This window comes from Anolis sagrei, chromosome 3 (assembly GCF_037176765.1).
Source record: "Anolis sagrei isolate rAnoSag1 chromosome 3, rAnoSag1.mat, whole genome shotgun sequence".
In the NCBI taxonomy this organism is placed as follows: domain Eukaryota; kingdom Metazoa; phylum Chordata; class Lepidosauria; order Squamata; family Dactyloidae; genus Anolis; species Anolis sagrei.
This window is the reverse complement of record NC_090023.1, coordinates 91,092,088-91,105,485: the sequence shown is the minus strand read 5'-3', so window position 1 is coordinate 91,105,485 and position 13,398 is coordinate 91,092,088. Positions and strand designations below refer to the sequence as shown.

Here is a 13,398-nt window from a genome sequence, read left to right as displayed (position 1 = left end):
CAATTAAAAAATGTTACAGGGGTATTATTAGCCTTTCTCTATACTATCCAAATCTTTTTTTCCCTTTTGGTTGGAGTTACACTTTTTAAAAGGGCCGCAGTGGTGCAGCAGGTTAAACTGCTGAGCTCTTGAACTTGCTGTACGAAAGGTCGGCGGTTCATATCCAAGGGACAGAGTGAGCTCCCATTGTTAGCTCCAGGTTCTGCCAACCTAACAGTTCAAAAACATGCAAGTGTGAGTAGATGAATAGGTACCGCATAGGCAGGGTGGTAATGGCGCTCCATGCAGTCATGCCAGCCAAATAACCTAGAAGGCATTTACAGACAATGCCATCTCTTTGGGTTAGAAGGGACTTTCCACACCAACGCAGTTGGGGGGGGGGGGGAGAGCAATTTGCCTCTTCCCCTGAAGAGGAGAATGGTTGGTTCCAGTGGAACCATCCAGAAAAGGGGGCGGGGCTGGCTGACTTTTGTAGCCAGCCTCCCTCTGCATTCTGGCTCGAGCCATCAGCCCACCACGCCCGCCCACTGACAGTATAGTTATTTGGTCACCTTCTGGGACTGGGTAGGATTTTTTTGCCCTCCTATGTTCTAGGGGTTTGTTTTTTTCGCCTATCCTATGCTGTTATTTGGGGCTAGCCAGGATGGTGCGGTTTTAAATAGGTCTAGCATAAATAGCATAGGAAAACACAAAGATCGCTATATACACAAGGCACCCCTTAAGGGTGTGGGTCATTACACAACAAACACTCACCTAGGGGTCATCAAATTGGTGAGGGGACATCACATGGCCCAGGAACGGGAGAGTCTGATATCAATAATTTGAGACAGGCTTCTCCAGACGTTCACTTTAGAGTTTGCCCAGGTTTGGGTTCCAGGGGACGCAGATATTACACCCTGTCTTGGAACTTGGTGTCTTGCCACCAAGTTCCAAGACACATAGTTTAGTTCAGTTAAAAGTTAAATGGGTAACATTCAATAAAGTTGCCCAAATTTGAATACAAAACTATTGTTGTCCAGTCTCGTCATTTCGGAGGTTAGAAGGCAAACGGAGATAAGCACCACATCCCAGAGTCGGACTTGACTACACTTAATGTCAAGGGGAAACCTTTACCTTTACCTTATACTTTAAAATGTACCTATTCTGAATTACATACAAACAACCTCACAGAACCTATCTTGTTCGGAACCCTGAGACTGCCTGTATACACAAATATAACAAGTCAACCTCATGTATAAGTCAAGGGCAAGTTTGGGAGGCCAAAATTATGGATTTTGATATGACATGGATAAGACAAAGTTCATTCCTCAGAAAAAGGAAAGCAATGTGGAACTAACTGCCCCGACTACCACAGCTGTCATTTTTCCACCCATCCATTCAAAAAGCCAAGAAGCAGCCCCACAGTGGAGAGAGTAGAGGTAGTTGATGCCTCTTTTAGGTTGTCCCAAGATAGAGTAAGCTCTGGACTCTGGCCACACTAACTTGTGGATGAGTCAACCCAATTTTGGGGGAGTGGGTGGAGTTTTTTTTTTTTGGCTAAAATTTCTACCAGGTCGAAAGCACATAAGGGTTGACCTGATTGAATAAATGAAATTTATATAAGGGTTGACTTATCAAGTCCCCGTTTAGTCATGGGTTTTAATCCATTTGGGGCTAATAATTAATTTGAGACTTGGTGCAATTTCAAATTTAATATCAAAATATAGAAAGACTCAAAAGACATCACTGTAAATATTTCCTACCTTCATCTCATGTGCAACATCCTTCCTCATTAAAAAATGCCATGATTTTTTTTTAAAAAAAATCCTGCTTCCTTTATCTTTCAGGTCTCTTATGTCAAAGCGATTGACATCTGGATGGCTGTTTGTCTTCTTTTTGTTTTCGCGGCATTACTTGAATATGCAGCAGTGAATTTTGTGTCAAGGCAACACAAGGAATTTCTGAGACTCCGGAGAAGGCAGAGAAGACAAAACAAGGTACAATGTCATATCCTCAACATGCTCATTAGTATTTTCAGAATAACTGGTTACACACTTCTGCTTACTTTCTTTTGGTACACACTACCTGAAACTTGTGTGTCTTTATTTTATACAATTTTAGTACATTTAAGAACTTAGAATGTAAAACAAGAATTCATCTGGTCTTTCCAGTCAACGTATTTTTTTACATAGTCAAAAGAAGTCCTTTTCATGGACAAATGTTTAGATTTGAAGAAACTTCTTGCAAACCCATGCCAATAATTGAATTTCAGGCTTGCTGTGAATGTTCATTTCACCTTTAATTTAAATGTCTTCCAAGCACCAATCTTTATTTCATTCATATCAGCACAAATTTTCTCTTTTAATATATATATATAAATTAACTGATTTACAATAATACAATACAATTGAACATACAAAATATATATATGTATAGCTCCAAACAACCCCCTGGTGGTGCAGTGGTTTAAACTGCTGAGCTGCTGAACTTGCTGACCTGCTGAACTGCTAAACTGCTGAGCTGCTGAACTTGCTGACCTGAGCTGCTGAACTTGCTGACCTTCCAGTAACTGACTGGAAGGTCAGCAGTTCAAATTCAGGGAGCGGGGTGAACTCCCGCTGTTAGCTCCAGTTTCTGCCAACCTAGCAGTTTGAATATATGCAAATGTGAGTAGATCAGTAGGTACCGCTTCTGCGGGAAGGTAATGGCGCCTCATGCAGTCATACTGGCCACATGACCTTGGAGGCATCAACGGACAACACCAGCTCTTTGGCTTAGATATGGGGATGAGCACCACCCCCCAAAGCTAGACACAACTAGACTGAATGTCAGGGGAAAACTTTTACCTTTACTACCATACAGTTATGAAAGTAAACAAAGAAACAAAATGACTCCCTATATTCCTAAATCCAAAACAGTGAACTAAACCAAATGTTCAACTATTCTACTCAATTTAAAAATATAACTTTAAAAAGGTCTAATTTTTTTTTAAAAAAAGGGGTCTAAGAAGGACCTTTAAAAATGAAAACCCAAAGTCACAGTCATTCCTTCTTTTCCCCCCATAAATGATACAAACAATTCCCAGTCATTTAAGAAGTTATCCAAGGACTTATCCTTTAAGAAATTATCCAAAAATTGATCAATTTCAGCTATTTTGAGACTTTTGTAATCCAGTCTTCTTTGTTGGTAAAGTAGTCTTCTAGTTCCAGGTGTATAATAATTTTGCCATGAGCATCATGTCATCTACTACTTTAAAATCAATTCACCAAAATGTGTTTCCCAATGGCCCCAATAAAAAACCACTTCAAGTTGTATTCTGATTTTTAAAATATCTTGTACCAGTTTTTGTATCATTTTCCAATATTTTTTAGTTTTATCACAGGTCTACTACAGGTGGATGAATAAGCCCTCATGAGATTCACATTTCCAGCATTAGGCCCCTTATAAATCATAGACAATTTCAATTGAGTCAGATATTGTCACCTTATAAAGATGGATAGATTCTGCTTTGGCTGCCAAGATATGAACTACTTGTTGCATTTCAGTAACTAAAGAGTATTTCCCTTTTTTTGGACTGGAACTGTGGAACTCATTTTCCAGGATGAGCCCACAGCTACCTACTCATTCAGAGTTTTTAGATTTTTTTCTTGGTTTTGTTATGATATCACTGCCTGACTTTCTTATAAAGATTCAACACACACACACACACGTATAGAAACCATCCTAGCCATATTATTTCAGCTATCCTTTGCTTGAGTTTCCTTCTAAAGTGATTCTCACAGTTCATCCTAATTTTCTCTAACTGTACCATTATTTTTTTGCTTTGTTTTGTTCCATATTTCATTGCAACCATTTCCATTCTCGTTGCTGCTATCTGTTCTGACAAATCTGGAAACAGGCACGGGCTGTGACTGTTGGGAATGAAAGCGTCGAATCGGTACGGCGCGCAAATGGCTTACGGATAAAAGAGGCATCACCATACGGGCCAGTGAATCAGATCTGCAATCAGAGGGTAAAATAAAAGAGAGAGAAAGAGAGAGAATGAGTGTGTGAGATAGAAGTAGTATGGGAAATGGTGTCATAAATTGGCAACTGCCAGCATTCATGGCATTACATTTAGCTGAACTCTCCTGTGAGGTAGACAGCTGTTCTTTGTATGTGGACATATTTGTATATGTTTCTATCCATTGTACCCTGTCTTGACTGTTTTCCCATTATTGCTTTCATGGCAATGCATCTACCTCTTTTACCATTGGTTCAAAATGTATATGGATAAATGTACTTTAGTTTCCTGCAGTGTACACCTGTTGCAGAATTTTCATATGAAGTCAGGAAAAACATTGACTCAAAGCCATAATATATGCAACACAGATTTGTATGAATTCAATAGCTTGTCTACTAGTGTTTATAAAAAAGAGAAATTGTAGGATTAGCAATTTTAGGACCATGATGTGGGGTTAGGAGGAAATCTGGACCTCTCCTGCCATTTTGACACCCCCCATTGAAATCTCTCTCTCACACAAACTCACAGATGTTATTGGCATCAGAACTGAAGCATCGAGTTTTGTCAATTGAGGTTTTCCTCCCACTTCTGGAATTTAATGCCCTACCACAAACACACACTGATGCCAGTTCTTCTTTTCTCAAATGGTATCGATTATCTAATTGCAAAGTATTGGTAGGTAGTTTGGTCCTCAGAAAGCAGGCTTCATCTATCTTGGATGGTATTCCTAGCATGCTTCTTAAAAAATCAATCATTGTAACAAGAAGGTCATATCTAAACATACCCAGTAATTTCAGCAATTGTCATAACAAATATATGGCATCTGAACATGAGAAGAGATCTATTGGATCAACTCAAATTTCCCTCTACCTGTTATCCTTAAAAGCCATCTGGTGCCTGTTATAATGCAACAGGCACCATGGCCAGAAGTAACACTGTATCATAACTGGTCATACTGGTTATTTCTTGTAATGTTTTTGAAGCATTCTCCTAAAACCAGCAAGAAAACCATTTTGTATTATTTGAGTTCTTTTTTGGCAAGAAAAGTGTAGCCTAATAAATTTGAGAGTGCTGAGGAATTTGGATGGGTCAGTGAGTGTTCAAAGAGTCACATGTGGCCCATAAATCGCAGAGGGCGCTTCCACATAGCCCTTTGACCCTTTATCCTGGGCCCCAGAAAGTGTGTGCTTTCTGGGATGGATGTTCAAATGTTCTCCCAGAACTTTCCGGGAGAACACCTGGACACTCTAACCCCCTCCCCCCAAAACCCCCCAAAGCCATTTTAAAAGTAAAAGAACTTACCTGGCCTCCATTACAGTGTTGCCGGAGCTCTCCTGGCATGTAGAAATGACGTGCCAGGAGAGCGGGGGGGGGGGATTACTCCCCCTCTGCCAGGAGACTGGGGGAGGGAGGTGTAATTTCTATGCACCAGGAAAGCTCCAGCAATACTCTAATGGAGGCCAGGTAACTTCTTTTAAAAGGAGTTTTTGGGGACTTTGGGGGAGAGGGTTGGTGGCCTTGTGGTTTTCCGGGCTAATTTAGCCTAGAAAACTGTGGGGCTACTGTCTGGATTGCCCCCTCAAAAGTCCAGAACTTTTGAGGGAGCAGTCCAGACAGCAGAAGTAGTGGGTTTATCCCGCGCATTCAAAGAAGGCGTGGAATAAACCCACTAACAAATTAATTCACCACAAACCAGGGTTTTCCTGGTTTGTGGTGAATTAATTTGGCTTTGCACAGAACATCATTTGGGCAACTTCCTTTTAATTGCAGGAACTCCTGCATTAGAGGGGCTGTCTTGATGGGCCCAGAATTCTCACCCCTGATCCATAACACTATGTAACATGATTTTTGTCCCTGGGTTATAAATGTCATTTCTTAATTGGTTCTATGATAAAAACATAGAAAACATTTATTAAACTGTAAAAACTTTCCTGCAGCACATTTTGTTTTAGTTTTTCAATGAATATCTTATAGAACTTCTTCACACTGTGTTTTTAATAACTCTTTTTCTTTTTTGGACAGAGCATCATCAAATGATGCTGGCTTAATCCTACCCACATTCCTCCCGAAGTGGAGGGGAAGCATCATAAGACACTTCCTCTGCCACCACTGGGAGGAAAGCATTTTTTGGGTTGCTCCAATTGAACTACCTGCATTTTGTTGCCCTTTCCCATATGATAAGGATAGTGCACCAACACGCCTTTTTACATCCCCACCATATAATGGGGGAAGGAGGGAGGGCACGTGGGGTGACCTGAGGGGCCCCACATGCCTGCCCTTTCACCAGCAACTGCCAACAAAATGGCAAGGCCCTAGGGGTCATGTGAAGAGGTCCCTAGAGTCTTAACCAATTCAACATTGTTTGTAGAATGAAATTTCTGGATTATAAAAACTACTTTTAAAGTTAAGTACACACAGTAAAACAGGAAACAACACTTTCAAACCAGGGACAGAAGATTTTTTCAAATTTTGAATTTTGTTACATAGCGTAATAGGATCAGGCAAAAAAAAAAAACATAAGGGGACTCTTACTAAGTAACCCTATCTCTATCTCTTGCTCCCTGTGGGGATATAGTGGCTTATACAAACATAGTTACACATTCCTCTCCTTTGAAGAGAAAGCACACTGACCATGTCTATAGGCATGCTCTTCACGGTTGTTTCTGGGGCTGAATCCACATGAGGATCCTGTATTCCAGCTCTAGACCTCAGCATCCTGCCCCAGTTTAACCCTGCTATGGTCACATTCACCTGTTTTTATCTGAAGTCAAATTTGAATTAAAAGCCACAGTTTTCCCTCTCAGAGGCTACCTTGGTACAAAAGAGTGTTTCTGGCATGTTCAGGTTCTCATAGCATCAAATTATTTTAAGTTACACGACTACAACAGCTGCACTTTCTCTTCTTCCTGGTATGCATGCTAATATGTGTATTTATGCATAAATCTATCAATCGATAACATTTCTTTTTTTTTTAGTCACTCTTACCACCCCAATGCATTCTCATTGGATGGCTCCCCCCCATTCCATCCTTTTCCCATCTTGTCTCCTGAATGATTGACTGAGTGCAGGAACTTTAAATGTCATGGCCTAAACTGACTGAGGAGCATTTTATTCTCCTGTAAAAGGACAATGCATGCACAGGAGGACTAGTGGATGGCATGCAGATCAATGGCCCAAAGGCAGTAGAAATCGGCTTTGACAACTCTCTCTCCCCATCCCCTTCCCCATTGTGCTCCCTGCATCTGCCCTGGAACTCACTCACCAACCTGTCCCACTCTCCAATCACCCCAGTCCATGATTCCACCCTGATCACGATTCAGGATAAAAGCACATAGTGCAACCCCCTTCCCAAAAATAAAAAACCAGGTTTTCCTAAAAACTGTAGGATATTGGGATTTTTATAATGTTTCACTGTGAAAAAAAAGGAAAGCCATATTTTCTATCAGCATTGGAATCAAGGTAAGGAGAAACTATTTTGTGGTTGTGAATTCAGCTTAAGACATTTGGCTTGTAGATACATCGCCAGGCAGAGGTGTCAGATACCTATATTAAACCATCTGTTTTTGTTATCTCTCTGTGACTGAGAAAAAAGAAAATGGTTGGGCCACACACCTGTAAACTACAAAGCAGGCTTGGTGACCTTGTCCTGGTGGATGAACAATTGCTTTAAGTGGATTTAGGATGCAGGCCTGATATTAAAAATCAGTTACAGAGCTGAATCTCAGTGAGTCCTCTAAAGGCTTTGAGAGAGGAGTAGAAAAAGAATTTGTCTGGATTCCAGAACAACTGGTTCAGTGGGAAAAGAAACTCAGCTCATGGGTAAGCAGCACATACTGATTGTATGTGGAATGTTGATATTAAATATACTATTTATTAAAGTAGTGTTGGGTCACAAATCTACAAAATCATATGGCTAAAGATTTGTGTGAATCAAATCCATAACTTGAAGAGTACTAATGCTCTTATAACTAAAACAAAGCTTCCTGAGCTGGAATTATTTTGTTTTTAAGGCTTCTGACAAGATCAGTAAAAATACTGTATTTTTGAGGCCAAAGTTTTCTTTTTATTATAAGGGACAGGTCTGCTTGTGTGATCAAAGCTAAAAACTTTGTGCATGCTGATGCAAAGTCTTCTTGATTTTGCTTCCCCTGAATAATTCAATATGCTATTGTTACACATGGCAAGCCAAGCAGGATTCTATCTATTTCCCCAAAGCCTTGGCATCGTCACAGTAGTGAGATTCAACCTTTTGTTTCAAATTCAACAATGTTTATTCTATTGTTAGCCCTCGTATTGTAATAATACCTCAGACTGATGACCTCAAGAAAACAAGAGCACACTGAGAAGACAGAATTAATTGATCTGTGACATGTAGCCACAAGATGTAGCTCTTCCTCTCCCCATGTTGTTTTCATTTTTTGTTTTCATGATGTTTTAACTTATGACCCTAAGGCAAACCTATCATTGTTTTCTAGGGATGGCAGTGTTTGACAGTCAAGGTCACCCAGTGGATTTCCATGGCCAAATAGGGAATGAATCCTTGTTCCTCGAACTGTAGTCCAAAACTCCAACAACTACACTGTGCTAGTCACACCTACATCTTCCTAATCCAACCCAATCCAATTAGCATTTCTGCAAAATTTACTACTTTGCCTACCTAGGAGGGAAACAACAAAAGACTGAAGGCATTTCTTAAGCAATGGCTGTATTACTTTGTTTTCACTAAAATGTAACACACATTTCCTATTTTGTGTGCAAAACACACTAACAAAACAAATTTCCCCAAGCATGGATTTGTCTTGAAAACATGCCATGCTTTTGTCCCCAGCGGTCATGTTTTTATGCTCCTTGAATTCTTGCACATAGCACTTCGTGGTTTAAAAAAATGCCCTGTTTGTTTTATGTAATGTGTCGCATCATGTGAATAATAGAAGTGCTTGAGGAAAACCCCTTTTTGCCTGGACTATTTTTAGCACTCACAATGCAAACTCAAGCATGTGTATTTTCATTGTGAAAAGAGAAATCTCACATATTGTTTGCTGAATTCAGTTTGCTGAATGGAACAAACTGAAAAAGATTCTGTGGGACAGAAGTATTTTGGAGGTGAACATGTGACTTCTTCTCATGGATGGAATTGATTGCACTTTAATATCCCAGGTCTAAATATGTTGTACCCGAACCCTTCAGCCTCAATAACTCAGAGGTGCAAACACACAAACAAGCTCAATCCTTGAGGCAACTTTCCCAAATTGAAGCATAAATGAATGGTCATTCTATGTCTACATCCATCTACAGTAGGGTTACACTACTTCATGGGGTCAGAAAGATGTCAATGTAATTTGGGGGGGGGGGGGGCACTGGTTGCCACAGTTGCCAGCAGAATTCAGCCACTGCTGCAGAATTTCTATTGAAATATATGGCAACTGAAGTAGCTGCCAATGGTTCAAGAGAGTGCCAGATCATCCCTCCCACACTATAGAATCTCTCTGAGGACACAAGTATCTACAGGCACAAAGCAGTGCCTGCCACTGAAGAGTGTACATAATTGATGTTCTTTAGAGTGAAAAGCCAAGCAGTCTCCATTGAGAACTCACCCACTCACAGTAAAATGAAGGAAGGTGAAAGAATGAAGAGATGAAATTTCCAGCAAATTCTAGGGAAATTGAGGAAATACATGAACTGCTTTTCATCACTGCCATTGAAATCCCTTTTCAACAACTACCATCAGAGTAATGCTAAAGCATCATATAGCAAAACAAGCATGAACAAATGCTAATAAAAGAAGCCAGTACAAATCTTGACCCATAGCCAATGGCTGCTAGGAGATAAGCTTCACACTGGGAAACACAAGCAATCTGTGAATCCACCCTGAATTTTTGTTCCAGACTTCACACTTTGGCAGAGAAGGCCAAAAACTACAGTTTCCATGATTCCACACCACTGAGCCATGACCGTTAAAGTAATGTCAAACTGCATTGATTCTACAGTGTACATCTTAAATCTCTATTTTTATCCTGGCCCTTTTCTTTGAATTTTGCTTCAGAGTTACCCTTGACCACTTTGTCTGCTGGATGGGGGATGTTTTATAGCCCATGAGGAGGCTAGATAATTGGATTCAACTGTGAATTCAACCTCCCTAGAAACAGATCAAACGCGATAGGAGGAGTATATGCTTTACTTCAGCTTAATAAGCTCAGAAACTGGAATAAAGGGGGTGGTGGCTAAATGACATTTTGCAAAAGTGTGCACTGAATTGGATTAACAGCTAAAAAGCATGTGTTTAAAAGGTGCACTTAAAACCTGATTCTGGCCAAAAAAATGTGCATATGCGCATGACTGTATATCCCTTCAGTTTAGGAAAACATGTAACTTTGCTGTGGACTGCTCTAGAGCATGTGCATGTTTTAAAAGCCCAAAACAGTTGATCAAGACTATCAAAAATGGAGCCACAGACACACAGGTGGCTAAATGGAAGCACAAATGGAAAGCAGTTACAATGAGAACGCTCTTCAACCATTCCTTTTTATGTTTATGATATTAAACATAACTTGAACTTACAGTTGGGTGAGGAGAGAGAATAAGAAATCTACTTGTGTGTACATAGAGATATCCACAGGAGAACATATACAATCCAGAGCATCTCGGAGAGAATTTTTAAAAACCCTATCCATCTTGAAAATTTATAAAAATCTACTACAAAAGAAGGTGTCAGGGCGGTAGAACTTGCTGTCAAATCCCACGAAATCTGTGGTCAGAAATTAAAAAGGCCCGATCCTTGTGCGCTAAGAATTGAGCCCAGAAAAAATACTGTAAACCATACTGTAGACACCAATATTTTTATTGCTGAACAACCAAGCCAATATTTTTCTGTTTTCCTATTTAAAAAATAAGCATTTGATAATAAATGTTGTTTTATAGACTCATTTGGAGATCTGTTACAAGTAAACAGTATGTGATACTGAGGCTGGCTCTACATTGTAGAGTTAATGCAGTTTGACACCGCTTTAGCTCCTATGACTCAGTGCTATGGAATCATAGGAGTTGTTATAGTTAGCCTTCTCTGCCAAAGAGTGAAGGTGCCTCGCCAAACTACAAATCCCAGAATCCCATAGCATTGAGCCTTGGCAGTTAAAGTGATGTCAAACTGCATTAATTCTTCAATGTAGATGCACCCTCAGTGTTGTGGTTTATTTAGAGTACAACCACACAGGAGATCTGTAGGAAGACTACTCAGATTAAATCAGATTTCATATACAACTGCAGGCTGCCATACAGTATGAGAAGTTTGCTTATTTTAAAACACGGAACATTTTGCAAGTGCCCAAGTCTTATTCATCAGCTAGGTAAAGGTCTACTGCAGTTCACCGAGTTTGACGTACAGTTTGCTCAGCAGCAGGGAACTCACAGCAACTGTATTTTGCCATTTTCCAAACGATGAAAAGAGTCCACCTGCTGGGCACCAATACTCCCATTCTTTTCCGTGCCTGGAAAAGAGGTCCAAATGAAAATAGGGCATGAGCAATGGGGAAGAACAAAATAAAAAAACAAACAAAGCACGCATTTATTTTAAGGGCTAAGATGTTTTTAAAGCACTCTTGCTAAATCAAGCTTGTGTACACATTTGTGTTACTTTGAATCACAAAGGTTTATCATTTTTTTAAAAATCTATTTTCAGTGCTCTGTTCCACAACATCTGCCACCCTCTTTATTATTCTCTTCTCTTCTCGGGCTTGTGCTATTACTTTCTATAACATTACTACTTCTTTTCATTTATAACTCTTGATACTACTCCACATTTTCCCCACACTCTATGGCTTTCAATTCACTTTGATTTGGACCTAACACGATGGAGTCATATCTGTATCATGCAGCATATGTTTGATGTTTTACTAGGCAAGAGTAGTCCTTCTAGATTGAACTGACTTACCCAAGCAACAGCATTTGCAGCTGGTGGTCCCCATTTCACAGATCTGATTTAGAAATTCTACTGTGATGCTAAAGAGGTCCATCTTTGAAATATGTACTGTATGCTCATGTGGACTATTGGTAGCATGGGTGAGCCTGGAAAATGATGTGTCCAACCTCTCTCTGCGTAATGGATTGAGATAGGAGAAGCTGGGCATTTTCATCTTCCGGGATGTCAAGCAATCATGTTGAAGTTCTCTTCTACATTAGTATTCCCCACAGCCAGCTCTCTCTATTGCCAGAATCTGAAACACCACAAACTTCCCACATCTGATACTGATCATTCTAACTACTATATGCCATTAAATCAATTGCTAAAGGGTGAATCTACACCAAGACAAACCCCATTCATCCAATAGATCTGCTTTGGATTTTGTTGTTGTACACTACTGTCAGGATAACTTCAATCTATGGTGACCCTATAAAAGAGATTTCTAAGGCCCCTTCTAGACAGTTGAATATAATCCCACATTATCTGCTTTGAACTGGGATATGTAGCAATGTGGACTCAGTAACCCAGTTCAAAGCAGATATTGTGGGTTATTCTGCCCCCCCCCCCCAAATTCTCAGGGTGGTCTGTGAGAAGGCCTTACTGGTACCTTATTTAAACTGTTATGTTTATTCATATCATGATCTGATCACCATGCTCAATATATCCAATATGCATGGGGGTATTGGGATAATGATGCAAAAGGTTTGCTAGGGTAGATCCTCAGTCCCCCCCCCAAAAAAAATCTAACTCAGCCCCCCCTCCCCCCCCAAATCTAATTCAGCCCCCCCCCCCCCCCGAATCAAAATCCTGACTAAGGGCCTGCCTATCATCAACAGCACTACTCAGGTCTTTCAGACTCAGGACTGCACTTTTTTCTTTTTTTTTTCTCCAGTGCAGCTTTTCATTTAATAGAAGACAGTTTCTCAACAAAAATAAAAGTCCACACACAACAGAAAGGAATGACAAATGTTAGCTTGAAAAAGAAAAGAAAAGAACACAAAATGAAACTGGTGCCATCTTTCCTTTTCTGTAAATGCAGTGTTCACATGGTTTTCTTAATTGATTCAGTTCATCAGTATTGTGGTCCCCATCTTTTCCTACAACTTTCTACCTTAACAAGCATTATTGTGAGTCATGTCAATATAGGTCCATAGTAGGACAGTCTCAGTTTAGTTATCTTGGCCTCTAGGGAAAATTCAGGATTGATTTGCTCTGGAACCTATTACCTTTTTTAGACATGTAAATAATCCATAGTACTCTTCTTCAGCTCCATATTTCAAAAGAGTTAATTTTATTCACTGTTCAACTTTCACAGCCAAACATAGAAATAGTAAATACAATTGCATGGACAATTGTGACTCTAGTCTTCAGTTATATATCATGACACTTCAGGATCGTGTCTTGGTCTTTCATAGCTACCCTCCCAAGTCCTAGTTCTCTTCTGATTTCTTGACTGCTG

The 13,398-nt window shown here is 39.9% G+C and overlaps 1 protein-coding gene across 5 annotated transcripts in view; it reads left to right on the top strand.

Moving 5' to 3' along the window:
* GLRA2 (glycine receptor alpha 2) overlaps positions 1 to 13,398 on the top strand; it is a 168,198-nt gene that overhangs the window by 134,327 nt on the left and 20,473 nt on the right. For 3 of the 5 annotated variants that reach the window (XM_060769980.2, XM_060769981.2, XM_060769984.2), the window contains 2 exons: positions 1,827 to 1,976; positions 3,878 to 3,991. In XM_060769980.2, coding sequence (XP_060625963.1) covers positions 1,827 to 1,976; positions 3,878 to 3,991 — 264 coding nt within the window. The remainder of the gene's footprint in view (positions 1 to 1,826; positions 1,977 to 3,877; positions 3,992 to 13,398) is intronic. The other 2 variants (XM_060769983.2, XM_060769982.2) reach the window with 1 other exon arrangement.